The 27,179-nt window shown below is 36.9% G+C and overlaps 1 protein-coding gene across 2 annotated transcripts in view; it reads left to right on the top strand.

Moving 5' to 3' along the window:
- The window catches only part of LOC128016734 (T-cell immunomodulatory protein), a 128,304-nt gene that overhangs the window by 19,880 nt on the left and 81,245 nt on the right, over positions 1–27,179 (top strand). For both annotated transcript variants that reach the window (XM_052601445.1, XM_052601446.1), the window contains exons 7-9: positions 3,922–3,968; positions 11,554–11,635; positions 25,072–25,166. In XM_052601445.1, the coding sequence (XP_052457405.1) occupies positions 3,922–3,968; positions 11,554–11,635; positions 25,072–25,166 (224 nt within the window). The remainder of the gene's footprint in view (positions 1–3,921; positions 3,969–11,553; positions 11,636–25,071; positions 25,167–27,179) is intronic.

Raw genomic sequence — 27,179 nt, forward strand, 5'->3', positions numbered from 1 at the left:
CCTCTGAAAATCAAGCTGAATAATCTGCGTTTGAAAATTTCTTGTTTACTTGCTTCTCGGATTAGCTTGAACAAATCTCTTGAATGTCTTTCAAAGATTTAATGCTACAAACCTTAGCAACTAGATCTTGTTTGGAGGTGTCAGTTGTAGCAGCTTGCTGCCTTGTAAATGAAACTTAGTTTTCATTTGAACTGGTAAAGCAGCAAATCATTCAGACTGGAGCTGTCTGCTTTAGACTCTAAAGCCCCTTTAACACAGAGTTTCCAGATAATACACGAGTAACGTGTCCCGGCAATTCTTCGTTAGATTTTGGTTCATTCACACTGCCAGTGATTTCCCGGAATATGTGCGTGCATTCAAACACTACCTGTAAAGGTCCCATAAAGACATCTGACATCAGGATGAGTAGAAAACGTTTGATTCATTAACTTTCATTTAAACTGGCAAACAATCTCAGCTTCAGCGCAGATAGTGAGGAACTACCTGATCTCTGCTTCATTACAGTTTGCACATATTTTTATTTTGCAAACCGTTGTTCTGCCTTCAAAACACCCGGTAAAAGAATTGCATGATAACGTGTGTCATCACTACGACACACTCTTTACAGCATCAGTTCTGACTTTTGTTCACACAGAGCTCATTCTGGGACTGGACCTGGCAATGTTACTAGGTCCCCAACACGGGATCAGTCCCGGAATCTGTCCCAGGACGAGTTTGTGTTCACACAGAAGGCAATCCTGCAATGTTCCGGCAATTTTATGGGTCCAACGTGCAGTGTGAAAGGGGCTCATCTTAATCAGACGGTGATCACCAAGTGCCACATAAGGCCATCTTACTTGTTAACTTTTCTGCAGGAAAGCAATTTAAATTGGTCAAATTGGTTGAAACTGGCCTTGAGAAAATAGCATGTGTTTGATAAAAAAAAGAAAGAAGTGATTTGACATTTCAAAAGCCTCGGTGAGAGTGAAGTATTTTGCTGCACACATTCAGTAGGTCTAGCACTGCCATTATTTATATATAAAGGTGCCTTAAGTTTGTAGAAATAATACTAGTTATTTTGTTATTCCTTATATTGCTTTTAAAATCATTTCACTCCTTTTTAGCTGACACACCTATTAAGTTCACCCACTGCTGATTTGTGAGTAAGATGATTTTTTTTTGTGTCTCACTAAAATTATTTATTATATTCAATTGATGAATGCTAGCGGTTAAAAGGAAATGTAAAATACTGAAAATAAAAATCCATTCTGCCTAAATTCAGAGTAAAAATGATCCAACGCTAGATTTGCTTTAGTTTCTGCTTGTTTTAACTCCAAACCATATTGTAAAAATTGTGATTTGAAAATGGCATTTCGGAAGATGGCCTTTTTTCAGAGTCATGCTAACATTTCACTTGACAAACTGCTGAACATGTTAGAAGCTCTATCCTTTGTGGTAGACACTAAGAATGAAAGGCGCTATTTTTACACATCAGCAGAAATTCTCTGAAGTGAGCTCACCGTCTGTCTAAAGGTGCTGGTGTATGACAGTGTACGCTGAGGTGTGTGTGTGTGCGCCAGGTGTGTGTGTGCGCGTAGACCTGAGTGTAATCAGCCGACTGTACCAGTGGCACTGCTCTAAGTCTGATTAATGAAACTGTTTATTCCGCTCCTCATCAGCCACTGGCAGTGAGCTCTCCACTCCCACAGGGAACACCACTTCAGCAAGAAAGAGAGGGATAAGAGATGGAATGAGTGAGACCTGGAGGAGTGAGATAGGGAGAAGAAAATGTTTTTTCAAAAGGAAAAAATGAGAGCCAGAGGACAAAGGTTTACAGCCAAAGCACAAGCTCTTGAGTTCAGTATCTGCTCTTTATTTCTCCTCAAAGGTCAGCACTAGCACAGATGCCCTAATCGCTTCAAACATCTGTCATGGCCCACCTCATAACACTGACTTTGACTTTTCATAACCTCCACCCGCCCACCTGCACGACTTTCCTTAATCTTCAGAACTTAAAAGAAGATTTTTGAAAGAATGTGTGTAACCAACTGCTGACTTCCATTTGAATGAACAAAAAAACCTCTCAATGAACATTTCTCGATGTTCTTTTGTTTTCAGTCATGCTGGTTTTGAATGCTGTGAGGCCAAGTAAATGAGAACAGAGGTTTCATTTTGGTGGTGAACAATTCTGCTCCTCTGTAGCAATTAATTTGATTCCTCTATGGTCCACTTACAATATTTATCAGGTTCAAGTTTTATTTTAGTTTTTCATCACCATTTCCATCCTTTCTCAGCTGTAAAGACTGTTCTTTCTACAGTATCTTGAAGACATACTCTCTTAAAAACAAAGGTGCTTCAAAAGGTTCTTCAAGCAATTCCATGGAATTTACCAGTTGTTTATCTCATTCATAGTATTATGAATAAATCATCTTGGTATCTTTGACTGACTAACCAGTATACGTATATACTGTATAATCAGACATTTACATAATGTTGTGGATTTTTGAGTGGGTGGTTTTCTTCATGGATTACAACTATTTATTGATGGTTTTTCCCATGTGGAAAATGAATTGGAAATTACTTTCGGGAACCAGGACATCTTAAAAGTGATGTGCCATGTAGCTGTGGCCACGCTGAAATATCATTGGATCAAAAATGAATGAAACATCAAATATGTGCTTATAGGCTGTGACCGTATTGCTTCCCAAATATTTAGATTTCAGTGCAGACAGACTTGTTTTATAGTATATTTACATACAAGGTTACGTGTGTTTGTTTTAAAAGAGTAAAGTAAATGTTCTCCGTGATACGACTCTCTTCTTCTTGCGTTTTGTCACTCTCACACACCTGAAGCAATGACTTCTGCATTTGAAAGTAGTGCAAGTCTTACAAAAAATAACACAGGGCTGGTACATGCCTCTTACTTTATCTCCATAACATGTCCAGGCCTCTAGAATGAAGCCATCATCACACAAAAGAATGAAAAACATGGACAGCAAGAGAAAGTTAGACCACTCGTCTGTGCCAATCAGTGTAATAACTTCATATCGGACTCTGTCAGGAGAATCATGCTTGATAATACCCGTGGTGTGTTCAGTTATTGAGAGAAGGACACACAACAGATGAAATCACACGAGTCATAATGGTGATGTAGGGAACACCATCGATATATTGAGCATCTGAAAATGTCAGCATTTCAAAGACTAATTGGAGGTGACGCACGGCTTATATTGAGCTAAGGTTCAGTTTCACAGCTGGGCTTCTGTTTAATATGTCAATATACTGAGCATATGGGTTATCGTTTCACACGTGTATTTGATTCGACTGGTTCAACTGTGCTTTTGTCAGTATGCTTCCATCAAAGGTTTGTTGCGATAATCAGATTGCTGCTTGCTTCCTCAATTCCAGGTTTGTTTGCTTAATTAAGGTCCATTGTTCTGTCGATTTGTCCTATCCTGTCATATTGTGCTACCTCTTATTAAAACAGTCGGTAGTACAGTTTGACAATGAAAAATGCCACTGTAAAGTTTCGGTTTATTAATGTTTACACCTACCACAACCTTAAACCTACCCTTACACTAATGCAGATACATTAAATATTATTGTTCAGCATGAGAAAAAGGATGCAATATTGATGTGCGCATGCGCAGTAAACCCTGGTAGAAAAATGTGACGGGTTGGATAAAATGTCAGGACACCGGCAAAGTCTCTTACTGTGCAATACCGTTCTGCAGGATGAACGAGGAGCAGCTGCTGCCAGCACGATGGCATTGGTCCATTTCTCTTTCTGTCACAGGGATCTATACTTCCACCTGTTGATGATGGCTCTCACACTTACTAGCTTGCTTAAATCAGAACCGCACTGGCAAAGCAAGGAGGTCTGGTCATTTTGTGAAATAACTAATGATCTCTTTCTCTTTATCTCTCTTTGTTTTCTCACAGATTTGTTCCTCACCACCATGGATGGATATGAGACCTGGATCAATAAGGTAGATTAGAGTATTGCTTCCTGCACTTTAATCTTTAACACTAGAGTATTAACATTGAGGAGGCAATTCCCACTGCTTGCAGTCATTTATTTGCATGAGCTGTCAGTGTTGTATTAGCAAAGATCCACTAAAGAATTCTATGAATCAGGAAACACTGCAAAACAAATGAGCAGTTTGCATGGCAAATGCACATGTTGTGGGTCGGATCTAAGTGCGCTTATGGAGGATGCAGCACTTGGACTTTCTCGATCTGTCACACTTTGCTGAGACAGTGTCACTCCATCGCAGCATTCCTGACACCTGAATCAGCTCTTTAAAACACTGAAAGTGTGTTCGACTATACAGCATGCACCTAGTGTTCCTTACCATCACGCGATTAATATCTGCAATGATCAATAGAAAATTAACACAAGGATTTCTTATACAATAATTGAAGTTATTGTTATTATTTTTAAATAGAGACAGCGGTATTTCAACACATTTAGTGCTTAGTTGAACTTTGTGGGTTGGTTGATTTAAACGACACTGGTTTTGCATTGAAATGCATTTTAATTTTCATTATCAGTGTTTAAAACCATTGTGCTGATTAATATTTGTGTGCAAATTGTGATACTTTTTTCAGGATTCTTTGATGATAAGATCAAGCGAACATCACTTTTTTATTATTATTTTAGATGTATGCTTTTATGACAATTTAAAATGTCTTTACTGTCACTTTTGATGAATTTTAAAACGTCCTTGTCGAATAAGAGTTGGAATTTCTTTATAAAAAAAAATACTACTGCCCAAACTTTTGAACAGTAGTGTATATAATAAAGTAGTGAGCTATGTACCATCACATATGCTTTCGTCCTGCTGCTGCTAACTTCTAGGTCACAGCTCTATTATACAGCAAGAGTAGGTTTTAATGTGAGAGCCGGAAGAACACAAAGCCAGAGGTCAAACTAGAGTTAGAAAACAGAGGCATAGAAAGATGGATGGAAAGACTTAAAGTGGAGAAAACCTAGAAAAATCAGAGGTGAAAAAGTGAAGGAAGTTGAGCTAGACTTTCATAAAAAAGCATCTCTGAGCAGGTGGGAAACTACAAAAATAGCAGATGATAAATAGTGGAACATAGCAAGCGAGCAAGAGAGAAAGAGGATTACAATGTGCTGCAATGACCCAAGCTGACTGTAAAAGGTCAGTGCTGCGTCTCCTTGAAGCACCGCAGCTTTTCCAGAAGCATTTCCACTGCCCTCTATTCTGTTCCAGCGTCGCATGAGTTCGTGGCGCGCCGCTGCTGATGGTGCTCCAGAGTTCTAGAGGGAGGGAGTCGGGTTAGATCACCTCTCCTCCTCCAGCAGGGCGCCTCATCATTTCATTCTGAGAGCAAGACGCTGGTGACAGAAGTGCAGGGATGGATAAAATGACATGCTGTGAAGACAGACAGGCAGAGTGGAAATAAAGAAAAGGAGGAGAAAAGTGGGTGGATGATTAAAAGATGGGGAGTGATGGGCAATTACTAATACACATCTGAGGCAGCAGCCGGTTTAGTTCATATTCCTTGAAAGAGGATTAAGGGATCCCAATAAAAAACACAGCCGACTGGTGACTAGTCTTGTGATTACTGACTCTTACACACACAAACAAACAAACACCACCCCTCAGAATCATACTAGTGTGTGCACCTCACAGAGAAGTGTCTTCCAGTAAAACCGCGATAATCCTGCCCCTATTTACTGTGAGGTTTTTGAGTTAACAGTCTTTGGTCACAGGCCAGTGCCCTGTGCTTCCTGTAGCACCCTCCTTTTAATTACTTTCCTCGCACTCTCCTTAAACACTTCTTCCCGGCTCTGATTATACACACACGCGCACACAGCAGCTCCAGTGTTTGTTTAAATTGAAAAGCTTCAGCTGTAGACTGCATGCAGAGTCATTACTGTAATACGAGACGACATCAGTCATTTTAGCAGCTAGACGGAGCCGCCCGACCAAACAAACGAGCCTTAAAAAATCAGCCCTCTGATTCTTTAGCTCGGTGCATTATTTGTTTTTCCCTCAGCTCAGGTTACAGAGTTAGCCCACCATTTGATGGAAACACCATGACTATGTAATTATGGCTGCCCTTGTAACATTAATGCATCCTTACACATTGTGCTTGCTCACATGTAAATCCCTGATGATCCCAGTCATGGCTGCCGCTCCAAAACTCATTCAGTGCACTGTGGCACTTAAACACGCAATGTGTCAGTTGCACAGGAGCCACACAGTCAACCCACAGCCTGTATTTACAACCCAAAGCCACAATCAGACCATCTTTATGTGCCCTCTTTACTATATATATGTATATGTGTGTGTGTGTGTGTATATACTACCAGAGGGCTTCAGACCGCTGTGGATGAATATGGAGTAGATAGTTACATTGTGTACTCCTGTCAGCATTCATGATAGCTGAAGTTCTTCTTTTTATTCCAGCATACATCTCAGCTTCCCTGTAGCTCAAATATTGAAGCATAGTGCTAGCAAACAACAAGGTCATGTGTTTGATTTCCAGGGAAAGCAAGTACAGAAAAATTTGTACATTCAATGCCATGTACAGAATGTTGCTTTCAATAAAATGGTATATTTTTTAAAATGTAACATTTCTAAAATTTAATAATCATGTTAATATTCATGTGATCCTTTTGAGAAATCTCTTTCCTTTTTAATGTGTGCTTCTATATGACTGACTCTGTCGTCAACAAATATCACTATATAGTGTTACACAATTAATTGTGTTTAAAACAAGATCACATTTAATTTTATTTTATATATATATATATATATATAAATATATATATATATATATATATATATTATTTTTTTATTTTTTAAATTAACCATAATCGTCTGCAATATTGGACAGCTGGTTATTTACACCTTTTTTTTATTTTTATTCATTTGACATTTCCATTATCTTGCATTGGTTTACAATCCTCCACAAACTTTCAAGCTTGGGCTTGCTATAGACCATTAGTTTAGATCTCACAGTCATAATCAATCAGCTTTTCTCTTATGATAATGCAATCTGCCCAAACTGGCAACCATGCGCTCTCCCTTTGCTGTAATAAAACAAAACAAAAATCTGAAAACACAGACAAGCAACATTTTCAAATTAATGTGCAATACAACCACTCTGAGTTCCTTCAAAATGTTGCTTGTGCTTTTTTCTGCGACATCATCTGCAAGAAAAACTTGCTCTGCAGTAATAATAATTTTTTGTTATTATATTGTTGCACAAGTGAATGTACTCAGCAGCCATACATTTTTGTTGTTGTTGTTTTAATAGAAAAAACATTCTAATTCATTTTCGAATTATTTAAATGAATGTTGGGAATTTCACTGGTTTAGCTTTTGAGAGAAGCTTCTTAAGGTTTTATCAGTTTTCATAAAGTATAGAATGTGTTAAAGCAGCACTATGCATCTTTTTCTGTGTTCAAAATATGCTAAATGTATATAATGAGCGAGTACATCATGAATTCATCTTAAAAACCACGTTATTTGTCCTATCCCAAATCACTACGTTACACATATAAGTGCTTATGTTTGGACTATTTTAGCTTGGTTGGGTCGTCACCATTGTGGAGTAACACATGCATGCATGTATCATCATAGATATAAACTTGGAGATGTGGCTCCAGTTAGAATGTTCTTCCACGGGATACATGCAGTTCTATTTATTCATTACTAGAGCGCCAAAATTTACATCGTGCTGCTGTAATCTATATGATATATGAACATAAATCAGGAAACTACTGTAGATGAGGTCAAATAAATTTGTGTTTACTTAAAAGTGGAATTATTTTGATTATTAAAAAATCTCACATGAGAATAATCTTTATTTAATAATCAAAGTTATCATTTTTGAGCAAAATAATTGTGATTATCACCTTACCTATTATTGTGCAGCTTTACTATGCCTGTGTGTTCTGCATACAATAAATGTAAAATGCACACATAACATGTAATGAGGCCAGAGGGAGGCTGATGTATTCTGTCCTTCTCTATTTATTTACTGTGAAGTTTCCTCTCTGCTCTTCTTGTTAATCAGGGATTTAACATGGTTATGGCGAAGCAGCAAGAGATTTCTTTTGTTGAAAAGCAACAATTAACGCTATTCACTCCATAAATCCTTTAGAATGCATAGCGCCTATTATAACAGAAGGCTTTCTGTTTGCTAATGATCATCAAACAGCAAGGTTTAGCATTTAGTAAGCGTTAGCAAAACCCCTCAGTCCAACAGCCCTCAGAGAATGTTATATATTATAACTTTAAACCATTTCCTGTCTATAAGATAATCTAAATTCCGGCCCAGGCCAACAGAAACTTGGATAAAAATATGAAAATATTTGTGCATGATTTGAAAACAGGTTAGCTGTCATATGTTTGGAAGGGTGATCTAAAGCAGAAAAATGTCAAGTATCCTTATATCTCAGGATAGTTCACCCAAAAATTAGAGTTCTGTTATGATTTACCCACTCTTATGTTATTCCAAAACTGACTGACTTTATTCTGTGGAACACAGAACACATTCTCCAGCTAAACATACAGTTACTCACAAGCCCCTGAAGCCAACATGCCACAGTTGCAGCCCCTTCCTATTAACATCAGTGTTCAATCAATTCAATGAGACAGACCCTATGACTCAACACAGCCTCATTCTACTCTAAGAAGATTAGGGTGAGCAAGTCAAGTCACCATTATCTTTAACTAAGCCACAATAACATTACAGTTGAACTGCCTCCCGCAATCATGCACCAATCGATAGAATACATGACCGCCAGATGCATGCCTGCAGTTTCAGAGCGAAGGCTCAAGGCAGTTTTCCAAGGAGATGGATAAACACTGTCCACTCAGAAAGAAGGATACATTTGAGTTTTGTGCATGAGAATTATGAACAAACCCTCAGGCCGCATAAACCAGCTCCATTTATCAAGTGCCACTACAAAAAGACTAATAACACACATAGTCTTTTTTTATGAATGCATTTTTGTGAATATTACATATTCACAACAAAATTGACTATTTTACATATTATAAATGTGCCACAGCTGTCCTCAATGTTTCATGTGATCCAGGTTGTTTCTTTACAAAAGCTAGAATTGTATTATTTAAAAAATATATATATATTAGAAGTAAGCAGAGACCCTATTTTTTCCTATTCCCCTCTGAAAATGTGATCCAAAGTGTCATCACATGTAATGCAAAGTGTCATCACGTATAATGAGCCCAATTACCACCCTGCCATCTTGGTTTGAACGACTTAAAAAGCTGACCGATATGATGCATCTGGCAGAGCTGAAGTGATTAGACCGAGGTGTTTTGTGCTGACTGAGCTTCAGATGGTACTGGAGGTAATGAAGCATTTTATGGTCAGTTACAGGTTGGTGGGAGTGGAGTGGGGGGGGGGGGGGGTTCTTGTGAAGTGTTGGAGAAAATACACTGGAACTCAGTTGGAGACCAGCTTTCTACTGAAACACTTAATTTAGTCATTTAAATTGTGTATATATTTTCCCACATTTTTGCAGCTTTTGTTAAACTGCTTTAAATTGCTTTATTTCCACATTAGTCTACACTTCAAATACCATAATTACAAATCAAAAAAACTGATTTGTGACAGCTTTGCCTATTTATTAAAAAATAAATGAACCTTAAAAAGCACTTGAAATTTATCTTCAGTTAATTCCATTAGTTTTGCTGGACGTTCTTGAGATGTTTCTGTATTTTAACTGGGGTTCACCTGTGGCAAATTCAATTGATTGGGCATTATGGAAAGGCACACACCTTGTCTAAATAAGCTTAAAATCATATCAGAGCAAAAACCAAGCCATGAGGTCAAGGGAACAGTCTGCAGGATTGTGTTGAGACACAGATCTGGGGCAAACTACAAAACAATGTATGCTGCATTAAAGGTTGACAGGAGCACGTGGCCTCTATAATCATTAATTGAAGAAGTTTTGAACAACCAGGACACTGGCTTCCTGACTAAACTAAGCAATCGGAGGAGAAGAGCATTGGTGACCTAGAAGTTGATGGTCACTCTTATTGAGCTTCATGATCATACTGTATATGGAGATGGGAGAAACTTCACTGCAACAGTCGACCAGTCTTGGCTTTATAGCCGTATGGGTCCCACTTTATATTAGGTTGCCTTAACTACTATGTACTTGCATAAAAAAAAATAAGTACAATGTACTTATTGTGTTCATATTGTATTGTAAAACACTTTTGCTGCTATTGAGGTGGGATGGGGTAAGGTTAGGGAGAGGGTTAGAGGTATGGGTAAGTTTAAGGTTGGGTTAAGGTGTAAAGTATGGGTCAACAGTGTAATTATAAATGTAATTACACAAATTAAATACAGATGTAATTACATGTGTTTTTTTTAATAATTACAATGTAATAACATGTATGTACACAATAAGTACATTGTACTAAATTATTAATTAAAATGTAAGTACATAGTAGTTAAGGCCACTCAATATAAAGTGGGTCCGCGGTATGGCCAGATTCAGTACTTCTCTCAGTTAAGACGCATGGAAAACATCTTTGCAAAAACACTTTTGTTGCTTTGTGGTGTATGAAGTGTAGATTAATATGGGAAATCATTTACAAAAGTTTAAAATAAGGCTGCAGCCTTCTGATGGTGATATAAAAACCAATATAGCTCTGTCTCACCATCTCTTTGTTCTGTTGACATCCTTCAGTTTTGTTTCAGTTCATTCTCATTCATTCTGACATATTCTTCTACCTGTCTTCTCTATCCATACCTTGTAAGACCTGTAGTGAGCATTGGACATAACAAATGACTCACCGTTCAGTAGTAATGTGGCTTTGATCTGGTCCTTGTGAATTGGATCTGTCTCTCTGCTGTCTGCTTCATGTTATTGTAGTGGACAGTCAGTGCACTGTATAGCATTTTTTGTGTGGATGCCTGTGTTCAGCATGTGGGCTGAGTCTCCCAGGCTTTACTGAAGCTCCTGTATTAGTAAGTTTCCAAGATGTGCTTTGATCACCAGTGCCATGTTGTGCTCTGGCTTACATGGGCTAATGAATGTGCACAGTAGCCTTACCCTGCCCTCTGACCTCTCCAAACTCCAATCAGCTGTCATTCTGTGACCCCTGCTGCCTACTTGCCAATTGCCTTCAGTCCACACCTACACCGCACGTCTGCCATCAGTTACCTTCTGCTCTCTCTGCCCCACTGCCTCATGCCCTGTCAATCAGATTGAATTATTCCCCTTTAAATTCAGCTGGTCAGACCACACATTTGTTTTGTTTTGCTGCATTGTCTCGTAATGTCCATCAAGAAGTACAGACGCACAGAACGATCCCTAACCCATGTCAGCACTGGCTCCCTCTCATTCATGCCCACAGCGGCTGATGCACTGAATTATTAGCTCTGTTCTGACAGCTCCACTGACACTTTAGAAATTAAATGCATTTTTTCTGCTGCCCAAGGACAGGATTTCTTTTCTACAGCTGTAAGCCCTGCATGAAAGGAAATGTACTTTTTATATGAAATGAAAGTGTGTGTGTTTTAATCCTGTTAAATCTTTCTGTTCATTAGGATGGGAACTTCACCCAAACCCTGTCTGTAAAGGCACCGGAGAATGCGAAGCAAGTGGGTCAATATGCATTCGTAGATTTCGGTGAGTTTATCATATCACTGTGTGAGGCCCATTTTTGTTGTGTTTAGAGGTGGCATTACATGCACGCACTCCAATACAACCAAACACTGGCTGTGATTTCTGGGATAATTCATGCATAATATGCTAAATTCTTATGCATTTCAGAATCTGAAAATAGCCTTGAGTTTCTAACGTCAATACACATGCAACACAGAGAGTCTATGCACACACATGGTGCCAAATTGAATATTGGTTCCTGTAGGATCCTATTAAATATTAACAATACAAATTTCCCCTTTCCAAAAGCATCCCACTGATGGCAGGGATGACACTGACAGTTGAATCTCACATAGCATAAATGATTAATAAGCTATGTGAAATTGACCTAAGATTCTGAGCTGCATCTCAGGAGCTTTGCCTTTATATTCAAAGCTACCTTATCTGACCAAACAAGAGCCCTTCCTTGCACTCTTTAATCTGTTTTCTCTGATCTCTTTCTCATGTCATTTTGGAAAATGTCACTTCAAGCTGTTATAGTGGTTTCACATCAAAGAGCTTCAAAGGATGTGAGTTTTAAGCAGGATGGAGTTTTTCACTTGATGCCCAATCAGTCAGGCTATTATGCTTTTTGGGATCATGGTTATTATAGTAGCTGAAACGAAAACCCTAAAAGATTTACTTGAAATAAAATATACATTTGCCGTAATAAAATATAATAAAAAGTAGAGATGTTCCGATACCCCTTTTCTCTTCCAGAAACCGATTCCGATACCTGGGCTCATGGTATCGGCCGATAACAAGTACTGATCTGATACCTGGGTGTGTATCTGTATATACAGCTGTATATACTACTAGCCCTGTGTAAATTGCTAGAATTATTTTATGGAGTGCTTCAGACTTATCCCTTAATAAAGCATGAACAAATACATAATGAACTACTGTATTTATTACAGTATTTTTATTATCTGACTTGAATTTGACAGTAATATTATTTATTTTCTTAAGGGAAAAAGAACTTCAAATGCATCCAAAAATCTAACACCGCAAACTCAAAAAGGTATTTTAGTTTTAGAATATAACTGTATAAAAAACTGCAACAAATAAGTCTAGGGAAAAATAATTATATATTAATCAGATAATCTCTTTACAACAAAACAAGTAAAAAACAAGCAAACGTCTAGGCATAATTATTATTATTATTAATAGAGACTTATTATTATTACTACATAGACATAGCTAAATCTACTGTAGGCTACAACAGTAGCTTAATATACATTTATTTTGATGGTTTGCCATGAAGATCTTTTAGTGTCTGTGTTTATATGACAGTTTTCTCAAATGAGACGGTAAATTCTCATGAAGTGACAAAGAACCGTGCAGCGGTTAGGCAAAGCTAGCGGTCATAACTAGGTCTTGTTTAAGAAAATGTTATCGGATCGGTATATGGGTTCATGTACTCGCCGATGCCAATGCCAGAATTTGTTGTGGTATCGGAGATATTTCCGATCTAGTATCGGAATCGGAACAACGCTAATAAAAAGTTAACCTTATTTCATTTCAGTTGCCAAAGCAACATTTTTCATTTGAATTAAGTTTAAGTTGATGTATTAAAATAGCTTAAAATGGGAATTAATCAAAACGATTAAAAAAAAAAAAATGACAAAAGCCCAACTAAATTACTAAAACGTTAATCAAAATTAAAATGACAATAGAAAATCTAAAAATAAAAACATTTTTAAAAGTAAAAAACTATAACAGCAGTTATTATAGCAGCTAAAATAATGCAGCTGTTGAATTCCTGTTATCACGTCTTTTATTCTTCATTTTCTGCAGTTAAATTGGCAACTACTGCACCCTTAGACATAATACATGTTTTCATTTATTTGTGAACATTTTTGTGAAAAAAAAAAAAATCTCCATCAACATTGATAGAATTTTTAGCCTTGAAAATGTAGCTGACATTGTTGACATCATTGAAATGTTTCCACACTGAATTGAAGTTGGGCTTCTTTCTTGTATTTATTTACCTACCGATTCATTGGCCACCTTTTGAAATTACCCTATTTTTGGCATAAGAACGGACGCGGACCAAATATGTCAGAGGAAAAAATGATCATAAAGGCCCCAATATACTACAAAAAAAATCAAAGAATGAACTGGTAAGAACATTTCTGGGGGACCTTGTTTTGGCTCCTAAACACCTTTGAGCTGTTCTGAAACTCCACCTTCTTTGACGTGCAATTTTTTTTTTTCTCAGGTACTGTAGTCTCTCATTCAGTGGAGGTCAGGCAAGAGAACAAATCCCCTAGTCACTAACAACATGAATACACTGGAGTGTCAAATAGTTGAGCTGCACAAATATATCCGCACCTGTACGATTGCTCACGGACAGACTTGAAAGATTTAGAGAAAGCATTTGAGTCCTAGAAAGAAATTGCAATGAAGCTTGGTGTCGACGACACAGACAAATATCCGTGTGAAGCTTTCCAAAGCCATGAAAAGAATGAAAGGAAAGAGTAAAGATATAAAGTAGCAAGTACCAAATACATTTTTCAAATAAATGTTACACTATACTGCTGCTGCTGCTGCTGCTGCTGCTGCTGTTGTTCTATCAATAAGCTAATTTAAAGGGTATACAATAAATAAAAAATGCCAAACAAACATATAATAAACTTTTGTTTTCATCAAAAGTAATTCATGACACTACATAAAATATAAAAAGGGGGTTGAACGGCCTTTTTTAACTACTTTTTGCCCCCAAACAAAAAATTAACTTCATTTGAAGAATATCGGAGCCTTAAAACAATTGAAGATCAAACACCACCAGACTTTAAAGTTGTTCTGATCACAACAAACTCGCGGTCAAACGTAAGCATTTTGGTGCAAAACAATGCGTTCAAAAATTTGCTCAAAATATCAAACGTGGTTCAAATCCTTAGACTAGTCTTAAGCTAAAACAATAAGAGTCTGTGACCATCATACACTACACAAATTTCTATGAAATCTGTCAACTCAGATCTGCAGACTGGCTCTGACTTTCAGCAACTAGCATCAATTTCTCCAGACTGTAAATCAGCAGAAAATCAGGGCAAAAATTGTGTAGTGTATTCCAGCCTTTAGTTTTAGGAAACACAAGTCACCACAAGTATTAGTGTCATCACAACTATTAATACCTAAGTGAAGAGCATCTGAGCTTTTCAATACGTGGCATTGGCAGGTGACAAATAAATAAAACAGTATATGACAAAACAATGTTACTGTGTTTCATTTTAATGCAAAATAATGCTGTATATTTAATTTCCTTGTTTTCAGTTTTAATTCCCCATTCCAAAATAAACCTTTAAATATAAGCTTAATGAAATTGTTCTGATGTACAAGCAATGATGTTTTCCTGGTAAGCAGGATGTTGGGACATAGGTGGCCTTTGTAAGCTGCCCTATGATTATGACTTCCTAAACCTTTGAGATGCGTCGTATGTGACCTTTACTGCTTCACAGATGTCACAGTGACGGAATGCGATGCAAAGCAGGAGGTTGGGTGAGTGGAAAGATATAAAGAGAAATATATATATATATATATATATATATATATAAGGAGAAAATGAACTGTAGACTGTGATTTAGGATGATAAATGATGTTGGGGATCGAATGAGACGTGTATGCTAAAGGAGTATTCTACATGTATGTGCGGTCGTGCCCAAGTCAATAATGGAGGCTCACACAGAAAAGGGCTTTATTGGATTAGTGTCAGGCACTTGTTCTGGAGACAGGACTGTGAAGATCTTTTCTGAACCCTAATGATCCACATCTGTCTCTCTTTTGTCCTTTTTCATTTTCCTTTTCTGTTTTTTTGGTTCCCTCCAATGCTTTTCACCTCCATCTAGTACTTGCACACAGGCATCAGACTGTCGGCACCAATTAGCTGCAGTAGTGTGTGAGTGTAGGAGGCTGTAGAGTCATTATGAGATGATTTGGTGTGAGGAACAGGCTACAGCTTCATGATGGTGATCGTCTTTGACAGGATAGAACGTGGTAGTGGATGGGTGCTGGGGGTGAAGACAAATACACACCATTTCCCGCAGCATTCTCAGCCCCTCCCACATACACACATGCAATACATGTGAATCATAGCGATGCTGCTCCCATTAAGTGGGTGGTAATGGGAAGCGAATGGCTTCCTCTGAAGCCAAGGACACATCCTGACATTATACCTTCGGCTGGCTTGAGTGGGCACTGAAAGATCAGGTCCCGCCGCGTTACGCTTTCTATAAATGGCAGAAGGCTTGGCCCTCAGGGATGTGGGCTTGGTTTGAATGGTGTAATTGTACTGATCATCAAAGCAGCAGCCTTGATTTTTGCTTTCGTTCTGCCTTTTTTCAGCTAACGTTTGAATCGGCACTTAATTAGAAAAAAAGAAACATTGGGTTTGCAGCACCTGCGAGCAGAGATAAACGTTAAATTTGACCTACGGTGAAACGGTGAGAGAAATTGTGAATACGAGGTGCTTCAAAGCCTCATTTCAAATGAACGAAATGAAAGGAACGTGGTATGCAGTGAAAGGTATATGCTGTGCCGAGAAGTAAGAGGAGGTGGGAGGAAGGTGGGAAGAGAGTCAGGGAATATGTGCAGGGGAGGGTGAAAAAAGAGGGTCCGCTTGCTTGATTTGAAATGGGTGTTATTCTGATCACACTCCTGGCTGTCAGTTATGGCACGGCTCTCTTCTCCATCCCACACCTAAGTGGCAGATCAAAGATACACCCCAGTGACCTTCTCTCAGCTCCTCTCCTCTAGCTCTCGCTCTCTCCGTTAGTATTCTCCACCCATCCTTTTCTGCTCCAAACACTCCAGCAAAATACTTACGGCAGTCACTGCAAGAGGCTCGTTGTATGTTTTAAATCGGCTATAAATAATCCGCTCGAAAAATGAAGGAAAATGCAATCCTGTTTAGTAGCAAGCAGGTCTGGCTAATGATCTCTCCCACCTCAGCTGATACAGCACTGATCTCAGAGCAGATATATCATCATATTACCAGTCAAGCCTGCCAAGCAGGGATCTTACTGTAGCTCTAGGGTCCATCTGAATGTGGACCAGCTTCCTGTTGCTGTCTGAATTTGGTGACATGCAGATTAGAAATTTCAAAATTGTGCAGTTTGTCTAGTTTTACTTGGAATATAAGGGTGAAGTTGTTTTCTTCAGTTTGCCACAAGGTAATAATATGTGACCATGGACTAAGTCTTAAGTCACTGGGATATATTTTTTAGCAGTAGCCAAAAAAACATTGTATGGGTCAAAATTATTGTTTGTTTTTAAGCCAAAGATCATTAGTATGTTAAGTAAAGATCATGTTGCATGAAGATAATTTGTATATCTTAAATTTATCAAAACTTATTTTTTGATTAGTAATATGCATTGCTAAGAATTCATTTAGACAGTATTATACAGTATCGGTATTTAGATTTTTTTTGCACCCTCACATTTCAGATTTTCAAATAGTTGTATCACGGCCAAATATTGTCCGATACTAATAAACCGTACATCAATGGAAAGCTTATTTATTCAGCTTTCATGTTTTCAGATGAAGTATAAATCTCAATTTGCAAAAATGTACACTTAAGAATAGGGTCACATATATTGTCAGATAAATTGCAACTCTGATTCCACAACTTTTTAAAGGGGTCATGAACTGGCCTTTTAAAATGTTTATATACTGTTGTCTGACATCCGCATATGATATTCGCATGGTTTTTACATTCAAAAACATCAAAATCATTAAGTAATAGGCTATTTTCTATCCTGGTTTTGAGACCAGCTCGAGAAATGCAGGGTTTTTATGGCTTTACCGCATTAAAGACTTGGAAGTAAACACCCACTGCTATGATTGGATAACAGTTTTTCATAGTAAACTAACTTTCTGAGTGTCTGTTTGACAAGCTACGTCCTTCTGAGCATTCTGTTTAGGGATGCACAGTTACAAAAATTTTGGCTGATACCGATAACCTTTTGTTGTGGATGCACGCTTCCCACAACAATATGCTGAAACACAACAAATTAAACCAAAGAATTCACAACATTTTATTATAATAGTGTTCTAATCATAATGATATATATATGATAGTCCTCGTCATTAATGTTGTGCGCTGCTGTTTGAGCTGCGTGCGCTGAGCTAATGATGATCACCGCCTAAATGAAACACTCTATCAACCCTCTATTAGCTTAACCAAATGCATTCTATGTGTGATAAATCAAACCTATATGCATAAAATAAACACAATATTGCAAATGCACAAGTTAACTTAACTGCTCTGTTCATGAAGGTGCAGCTCCATTGTGAATGCTCTCTTCCCATAACAACGTTAACATTTATCGGCTGATACCGATATGGTTGCCGATATGTCATGCATCCCTAATTCTGTGACTTTGGTTAGACACGTACACATAATCAGGACATATCAAGCTGTCTTTAACAAAGCAATAGCGACACATTATATAAGTATTTTTTACTCAATTAAGTGTTTCATGCGCCATTCCTATCTGATCCAATATAGATGGCACAGCATTGCTTTTTAATCTCAGTCTCTCAGTAAATCCAGCGTCTTGTTTACAGAGGAATTTGCGCTGAAATGAAGTGAACATATGCTCAATGTTTTACTCACGTAAGCTGTAACTTCATTAAAAACTAAATTCAACCATGCATTCCTAATATTTGAATCTGAAGGAAAGTTATGCAGTGACTGTGTTCTTCCACAACCAGGCACTGAACAATATTTTGTGATCTTCAACGGCATGTTTATTGCTTGGTTGCTCGATACAGTTTAGCGGCACTTACATTATTTTCCTACTATGACATGTGTGAATCAGTGGGCGGGGCTACAGAATAAGGCATTGATATTATTCTGTGGAGGCGGTATTTGACCTCTCTTAGATTACAGGATCTGGCGTTCACTGGGCCTGGAATCAATAAAAGCTTTTCAGTAACCAGGATGTTTTAATTTCTGAAACTTAGAGGATGTTATTTTAGTACAATGACCTCTTATATATCCAAAGCTCAAGTAAAAGGTGATTTCTCAATTCATGACCCCTTTAAAGATTACATGGAAATCAGAACATTATTCTATTGGCAGCACTATTTTTAACACTAAGGAATAAATTAACAAGTATACATGGTTTTGAGAAGAATAATCTTTCGTGTTCATTTTTTTTCTCTTTGCGGTTTTCAGTTTGTTTATTTATTTATTTTTTAACAAAGTTAATACTATTATATCAAAGTGACAGTAAAAACAATTGTGTTGTTACTAAACATTCGGTTTCAAATAACTACTGTTTATATTGATCAAAGGATCCTTAAAAATGTATCTCAGAAATGTTTCAGCTTCAAATAAGCATATGATTGATAATGAGAATGATTTCTGTCATATCTTGTGACACTGAAGCCTAAGTAATGGAGTCCTGGGTGCAGAAATTTTAGCTTTGCCATCAAAGGAATAAATTGTGTTTTAAAATATATGAAAATAGAAAACGTTTATTTTAAATTGTAATATTTCACAATATTATTGTTTTGGCTGTACTTTTTGACCAAATAAAAGCAGACTTCGTTCAAAAAAATACCAGCCCCAAAGTTTTGAACTGTAGTGTAAAATGGAGTGAAATTTGGTGCTGGAATTACTGCAATATGACAGAACTCATTTGAATCAGTGTTGCCATTGTTTCGTTTTGCGTATAATATGAGTTCGATTTGACTTGAGCAAGTCATTAAATGAGCAAGTCAATAAATTATATTTGTAGTGCAGTGACAGATGAGCACTTGGGTAATACAGGTTACAAGTCTGGACTGTAACATTCTCAGATACCCGTCTTGTTCCCATTTTGAAAAACGTGTTTTTAAATTTACTGATTAACATCAATATTTTTTATTTAGCATTATTATTACTTTAGTTTCTTCATATACAATCAAGGTGTATGGGAAGAGAAATACACCATAACCCAGTTCAGAATTCAAGTTAGGCTTGATCAGAACTGCAAGAGTCACACCCTCGAACACATGTACATTGCAAAAGTATTATAATTCATGAATGTGCACTGTCAGAATGTAGTCAGTCTTGACATGGACGTGTCATTATGAATGCACAACATATGTTTGACAAAATTCTCCATCTGCTCTATCAGGATGGTAATTGCTCCTTCTTTTTGTACATGTGACAGCTAAATGCATTATTCATTAGCTGAATAAAATTCAAAACTAGAGCGCTGTCAGGAAGGTAACGAATGGCAGAGATGTCCTCTTTTAACCCTCTGGAGTCTAAGGGTATTTTTGGGGCCTGGAGAAGTTTCATCATGCCCTGACATTTGTGCTTTTTTCAGTTTCTTATAAACATCTAAATGTCTAAAGTCTAATCTCACTCTAATCCGCACAAACTGGGCTATAATAATATGTGAGCAGCATGTATGTACATGTTTGTGTTTTTGAGAAAATAAATGTTAAATCACTTGAATAAGGCCATAAAACACATAAATAACAGGTTCCCGGGACTTTTGAGAACTGGAGCTTGTATCCTAGAATTTTTCTTTCTAAATTATGTGAAAATGATCTTGTTTACTCACTCACAGAAAACAATATATTGATTTAAATTTTCTAAGACACTTTTTGTTTGTAAAAGTCGTATCATGAATATCATTGTGATTTACACCTGAGCAGACAAAGGCCTGCATAATGAGCTGCATAATGAGCCTTTCAGTCAGCTGTGTCACTGAGAGGGAGGAGTTACAAGAAAGAATGTGAGGACAAAATAAATGTATATAATTTTATGTTTGTAGTTTATTTAGAATATATTTAATTATCCCACAACATAATTTAATATTGACTTGCGAGTGCAGTAAAACAGTTTATCAGGAACAATCAAAGCTGACTTTCAAAAGTTTTCTAACAAGTTTTTGCTTCATTGCTTCAGTCACACAATCCTTCAGAAATCCTTTTAACAATCTTATTTTCTACAAAAAAAAAAACATTTATTGTTATTATTATCATTATTATTATTATTATTATTATTAGTTATGTTGAAAAGAGCTGAGAATATATTTTTTCTGTTTTTTTTTGGTGGGGGTTAAATTGAAAGAACAGCATTGTTTGTTACATTTATTACAGCTACCTTTATTTGTAACATTTATATTATTTACATCAAGCTTTTGAATGGTATAGTATTGTATATTGTTATTGAAACTTCATAATGTTTCACTTGATTATACATTTAGTCAGGAATTGTAGTTTGGAAAAAGTATTTGGAAAAAGTATAACTAGTAAAATATTTCCACGTTATGTGAAAACTAGTACAAGTATATAGATAAATAAAAAGAGACTTACTCCTGTTTATGATCTCTGCTGAATAAAGCACTTCATCCTTTTTTTTCTGAGGAAATCCAAATCTCAAATCCTGAGGTAATCCACATCACATCTTTTTGAGGTGAAGTGTCTTATTCCTCTGATTGCAAAGCAAACAGTAAAATAAAATAAAAAACTTGAAGAACAGTCTCGCTGCTTTTTCTTCTGTTGTGTGGGTGTAGTTAAGCCGCACGCTTCAGTGAAACATTAGAATCTGAATAGAGCGTTCAGCGTGGGGGCGTGGTCTCATTAGAAGATAATGAAGAGAGACGTGAAAAATGGACATCGCTTTTTTTCATATGTACAGTATTACTTTATCACAGAATATTAGTTTAAAAGTAGACACATCTCAGGCTTTCTACAGATATAGCTCTCATATCTCTTCGTCGAGTATTCACGGAGTTACAGTTCATTTTAATGACACGTGTCTAAATGAAGATGTGTGTGACGTGTGTGTGTGTGTGTGTGTGTGTGTGTGTGTGTGTGTGTGGACGGGGGGTTGTCATAAAGGTTTTGTGTGTGTGTGTGTGTGTGTGTGTGTTTTCTACTTCTACTAGATTATTTTTAATAAGATTTAAATTAAATTACAAAGGATAGCTTAGTGTCGGTGACCCGTAAAAAAAAACTAACATTTGTTTCCAGGGAATTCATTTTACATTTGTTTTACAAACAACAAAATATGAAGAATCACATGGTCATCATTTCACATTACGCACCTGCAGCGCTTCTGCAAGCAGAGAAAACAACACTAGGCTATATATAGCCTAGGCCTATATATATATATATATAGCAAATAAATAGGCCTATATGAGAAATATATTTTTACTTAAGAAAATTTACGAAAAACTGTGCTACAAGTAGCCCAGTATGTAGAGTTTCGGTTCATTTTTGTGCTGCGAGAAAGGAAACCAGATGGCAGAAAGCGGCATCCTATTTTTCTTTAGGCTTACAAAAGATACTTAGATTTGGTTTTATTGTGAATGTACACAAATAAAGGCAAACATTTTACAATTCCATTCTTTATGACTAAAAGGAGAAGTTCCACTATTAGAAGGAAAAAAATGGAACTAAAATAGCGTAGCTATGTTTACAGTGTTTATTATAATGTTTGAAAACATTTTGAGTTGGCATTAGGCCTATTTCTGAATTAAATAAAAAATTTGACTTATACGCAACATGTTTTTTGTCTCTCTCTCTCTAAAAAAAACACTTTCTTTTTAGCATATTTTAACCATACAGCAAACCTTTTTAAATATTTTGATAAATTACTGAAAATAAATAAATAAATTACTTTTTAAACCATTTAACTGATTGTATTAATCGGTCAAAATTCTTAACTGTCAGTTAACAGTTAACCGGTTAAAATGAACAATCCTAGCATGAGTACTGTACCAGCAGGAAGCTGAAGTCATTAGCGGCAATAAGTAACTTGCTCATACTCGAAAAGAAAAAGCTGCATATATTCTTTATCTCAATAATGGAAGGCAGCTCTTCTCTGATTTTTGGTGATAAGGTATATTGTATGTACAGTTTGTGAGGTTTTGCTTAAATTGTATTCAAAAACGTCCCCAGGTCTAAGTCAGCTACATTTTGGGATCAGAGAGAAAAAAAAAGGCTTCTTTAAAGGTGCAAAGGGTGATTGTCTTGTTATGCTGGTTGAAAGTCTCTCCACAATACAGATAGCAATCATTAAGTTAAGTGCTCTAAATGTATTTATATGTATTTATATATTCTAAGTCAAGTATCAAGTTTGCAATACAAAGGAACCATTCCATAATCAGTCATTTATGGGAAGTATGAATGGCTCATAGTCTGAGAACTTTTTCATGATGTGGAAAAAAACAAAAAATATTGGAGTCAGTTTGTTTCTTTATTTTATTAGTGCTCATTTATTTTATAAAACTGGATAAATTGTTACACCTTTTTATATTTTATGTGTGTCATGATTTACTTTTGATAAAAACAAAGGTTTATTATTGTTATATTATTATAGTATATTCAGTTTGCATTGCACTCCCCCAGAAAGTTTGCTTTGGTGAGTTGTTTCAAACTGCCGAAACAAACTCAAAACGAACTTCGTTTAGGCCGGATTTTGTTCAAAATGACGTCAGATCAGTTGTTCTTTGATTACGTTTGAAGAATACTGGGGCTACTGCGACTAGTTTCCATCTTAATTCAAACCGCAAGTTGCAAGAAAGTGCGAAAAAAAATGAGAAATGTAATTTGTATTTTGCTAAATGCTTCTTAGGACTGCATTTTAGGACTACGAGAGGTAATTTACTAACTTTAGACATTAATTTTATTTAACACAATAAAAATAACTTATTTACTGATGGTCTTTATTACCGTTTCATTCTGTTTTCTAAATACTGGTCAGAATTATTATTTTATTCTGTTTCTTGTAACATACAATATTTCTGTTTAAGAATACTTTAGCTTATTCACTGGGTTTTGTAAAGTGATATTCTTCGTAAAACTTTATCTTTCTTGCTGAGTATATAAAGTGAAAGTGGAGTGTCATTTGGCCAAGTATTGTGTCCCATACTCGGAATTTGTGCTCTGCATTTAACCCATTAAAGTTAATGAACACATCAGTGAACACACAGACAAACACAGCAGTGAACACTAGGGCTGTTATCGATATATCTAAAATATCGGTATGTGTGAGTATCGTGATATTTTGTTTAGCGATACTGTATCGATTCTCAAAAATGGAATATCGATATTTACACAAAAAAAAAATTTAAATCATGCAAGATTCATGGTAGTTGTTTCATTTGAGTTCGTAGATAGCGGTCTTCATCTCTGAACTTAAACAGTGACAGGAAATACTAGCATTAAGGCATAGCACTATCATTAGCTTTAATATAGTTCGCTGCCAGTAATGGAGTAAGAAAGAATTGTTCCAGTTCCCGCCTCAGTGTACAAAGCTAAATTGTGACACCATTTGGGCTTTTCTGGTAACATCCACCCCGGGACCAAGGCGCGAGTGCCACCTCAGTTCTGCCGCTTGCCATGTCCCGTGTGAAGAGACTTTGTGCGGGGCACAAACAGGCTGGAGGATCTCTGTGCGGCTGCAGCTTTCTCTTGTGATGGGGGCATTTTGTGCAGTCGGGTGGTGCTCGTGTTGCGGTCTCTGTAGATAGATAGATTTTGAAGAAAAGAAAAAAAAACAATATTCTAAAGGAGCTGTAACAACATAGCTACGACCTTAATGTAACATTTCCCATTTATTTCAGTGCTAGCAAACTAACTTAATCCTACAATGGAGAAATTTGCAGGATGATGGAGGTCAAAGTGCTTACTGCTGATTGTTTTTTTTTTTTTTACATTAGGCAACCAGTGTTATACAGCCATCTACTATGTTAGACTAGTATCCAAAGTTCCTGGCGCTGGCTTATTTATGATATTATTATACATGCAGTATCACCATGATATCATTATTTAAAATCGTCAATACTTGTATACTGCGACACAACCAAATACATATATTCAAAAATCAAACCCATGACCTTGACATTGCGAGCAACGTGCTTTACAGTTTGCACTTCAGGAATCCGAAAGTGGAAAGTCCTCACCATGATAGCAATATAAACTTGTGTGTTTGCGTGTTATTCTCTTTTTCTCCTCAGGCTGCCAGTTTGATCTACGTGGCTATTTGGTGTGTGGTAGATGCTATGAATGTTAATGCATACATTTCACACCACTGCTCTGCCTCCAGTTCTTCTCTTTCCAATATTCAGTCGAGTTGCTTTTTCTTTTCTTGATTTCATTTATTGATCTCCTGATTTGTTAGTATTTCATATTAACAGTACTGTAGGTACTTTGTGTCAAGCATGCAAGTGGTAAACATGAAGGAATAAAGACTCGGGCACAGGATTCTGACACCAGGACAAACTGCTATGCATCAGGCTGCTACACACTCCATTACACACGCTCAAGATCACATGATGTTATCTCCATATGCTGAATTGTGGAGCGTTACAAACCCAATGAAACGATGCATTAGTATATCATGGACATCATTTTACCTCCTCACGCTCTCTCTCTCTCTCTCTCTCTCCCTCTTTCTGTTTTGCCTCAGACGGTGATGGCTCCCAAGACCACCTGTTGCCAGTCTGCATGGATAATGCGTGTGACAGAAGTGCAATTTACCTGGTCAAGCCTGGAGAGACAGAGGTACACGAGCCCTTCATTATTACTGTGTCACACTCTTCCACCCCACCACCCTTTCATCTGTTTGTATCTGTCCGTAAGCTCTGAGCTGCTGTGAGGACAGTGACATTGTCAGTCTTTTCTAAAACCAATGGATAGCTTCGAGAGATGGATCAGTGGTAGGGCTAGGCATTTATACAGATTTACTTATTTAATTTGACTCACAAGCTCTCAATTTGATTCAGTTAATTTGATTCAGATTGAAAATGTATTTTTTATTTTTTTAATAAATTAATACTTTTACTAAGCAAGGATGCATGTGATCAAAAGTTACAGTAAAGGCATGTATAGATTTCTGTTTCAAATAAATGCAGTTCTTTTAAACTTTATATTCTTCATAAAAGAATCCTGAAAATAATTATTTCAGTTTCCACAAAAATATTAAGGAGCACAACGTTCTTCAATTTTGAAATGTTTCTTGAAAATCAAATTAGCATATTACAATGATTTCTGAAGGATCATAGGACACTGTGTGGAAATTTGTAATTTCTTATCACAGGAATAAAATATTAATTATTATGAGCAGAGCTTGACATTAACACCCGCCAAATGCGGGTGGATTTTGCTCGTGGCGGGTAACAAAGGGACTCCAACTAGCCAGTTTGGCGGGTTGAATAATTGTACTGTTTTTAAAAGGCATATGAAATAAGCCATATTGCAGTGTGACACTATGAGACTACAACTCCCATGAGTATTACATGCACTCTAGTGATGCACGGGTCGGGGTTTTTTCCAACCCGCGAGTACCGCTTTTATGAAATTATTTGGCCCGCCCCACAAATAAAGTAAAGTTTCCTTACCCGACCTACAGGTTATGAGCTATCAAACTGCCCAGCTATTTCACTTCAGCACCACATTTCACACACGCGCACGCAAATGAGGATTATGTAGCCGAAGAAGTCTCTATCCACAAACAGACATATGTCGTCGGCAGATATAAGGTATTTCATTGCACTTTAACAAGTAATCTGAAAAGTTTATATATGTGCAATATTTTATCTCATTCTTGTTTCTATGGTGGTGCGTCGGTCTCGTCGTGGGGCGCGCGGTCCGGAGCGCTGTTTGACTGATGCAGCATTTCAATTCAACTTTACTCCAAGTATATGAACCTACCTGTTTTGAATAGCCTACTTTATATTAAACGTGTTTGTTTATGTCCGGTATTAGTGTTTAACTGTTGGACTTCAAATGAAATCTACTATTGATTTTCACCCTTGACTGATATTGCAGAACATTTAGACTGATAACTTCTATGCGCAGATGAGGCAAATTTGTCACAGGACATGCGATATGACTGTTGCGTCCGACTATATATGAACTAGCTGTTTTAATATACAGTATTTTTATATTTAACGTTAGTTTATCTGAATGTTTGAAAGTATATTTTTTCTATTATTGGTGATTCCATATGCTCTCTCTGGGGCACCTGCGCGGTTTAAAACACCAAATAGTTATGCTATGACAAGAACAAAGAGTCTCTCTCTTGCTCCACCCAGGCACGATAATATAGTGTATCGTCCATCTGATCTGATTTGAAAAATGACCATATTGCCCAACACTACAACATACAGTATATGGATTTTTGTTTTGTTTTGTTTTAAATTACCTGCCCCAACAATAAAGTGACAATTTCTTTACCCATCCCAACCCGACCCGCGCATCACTAATGCACACAGTGTTGCCTTGCGCTTGCGTGCTAGTGACAGAAACTAAGAAACAGCTAGCTGCCCTGCTGGAGTTACGTCGTTGTGGAGCTATTGCGACATATAAAAGGTGTAACAAAACCCGGTGAGCAGACAACACGCGAGAAAAAGGAAGAAGAGACAGGAAAACAAAAGACTTTTCAACGAAAAGTGGAAGTCAGGTTGAGAATGGCTGGTATATAATATGAGAGTATATTCACAACAACAAAAATGTGGCTAGTAAAAATGCTGTGTGGCTAGTAACTTTGGAAAACCACTAGCCACATTGGCTAGT

Source organism: Carassius gibelio, chromosome A7 (assembly GCF_023724105.1).
Source record: "Carassius gibelio isolate Cgi1373 ecotype wild population from Czech Republic chromosome A7, carGib1.2-hapl.c, whole genome shotgun sequence".
Classification (NCBI taxonomy): Eukaryota; Metazoa; Chordata; class Actinopteri; order Cypriniformes; family Cyprinidae; genus Carassius; species Carassius gibelio.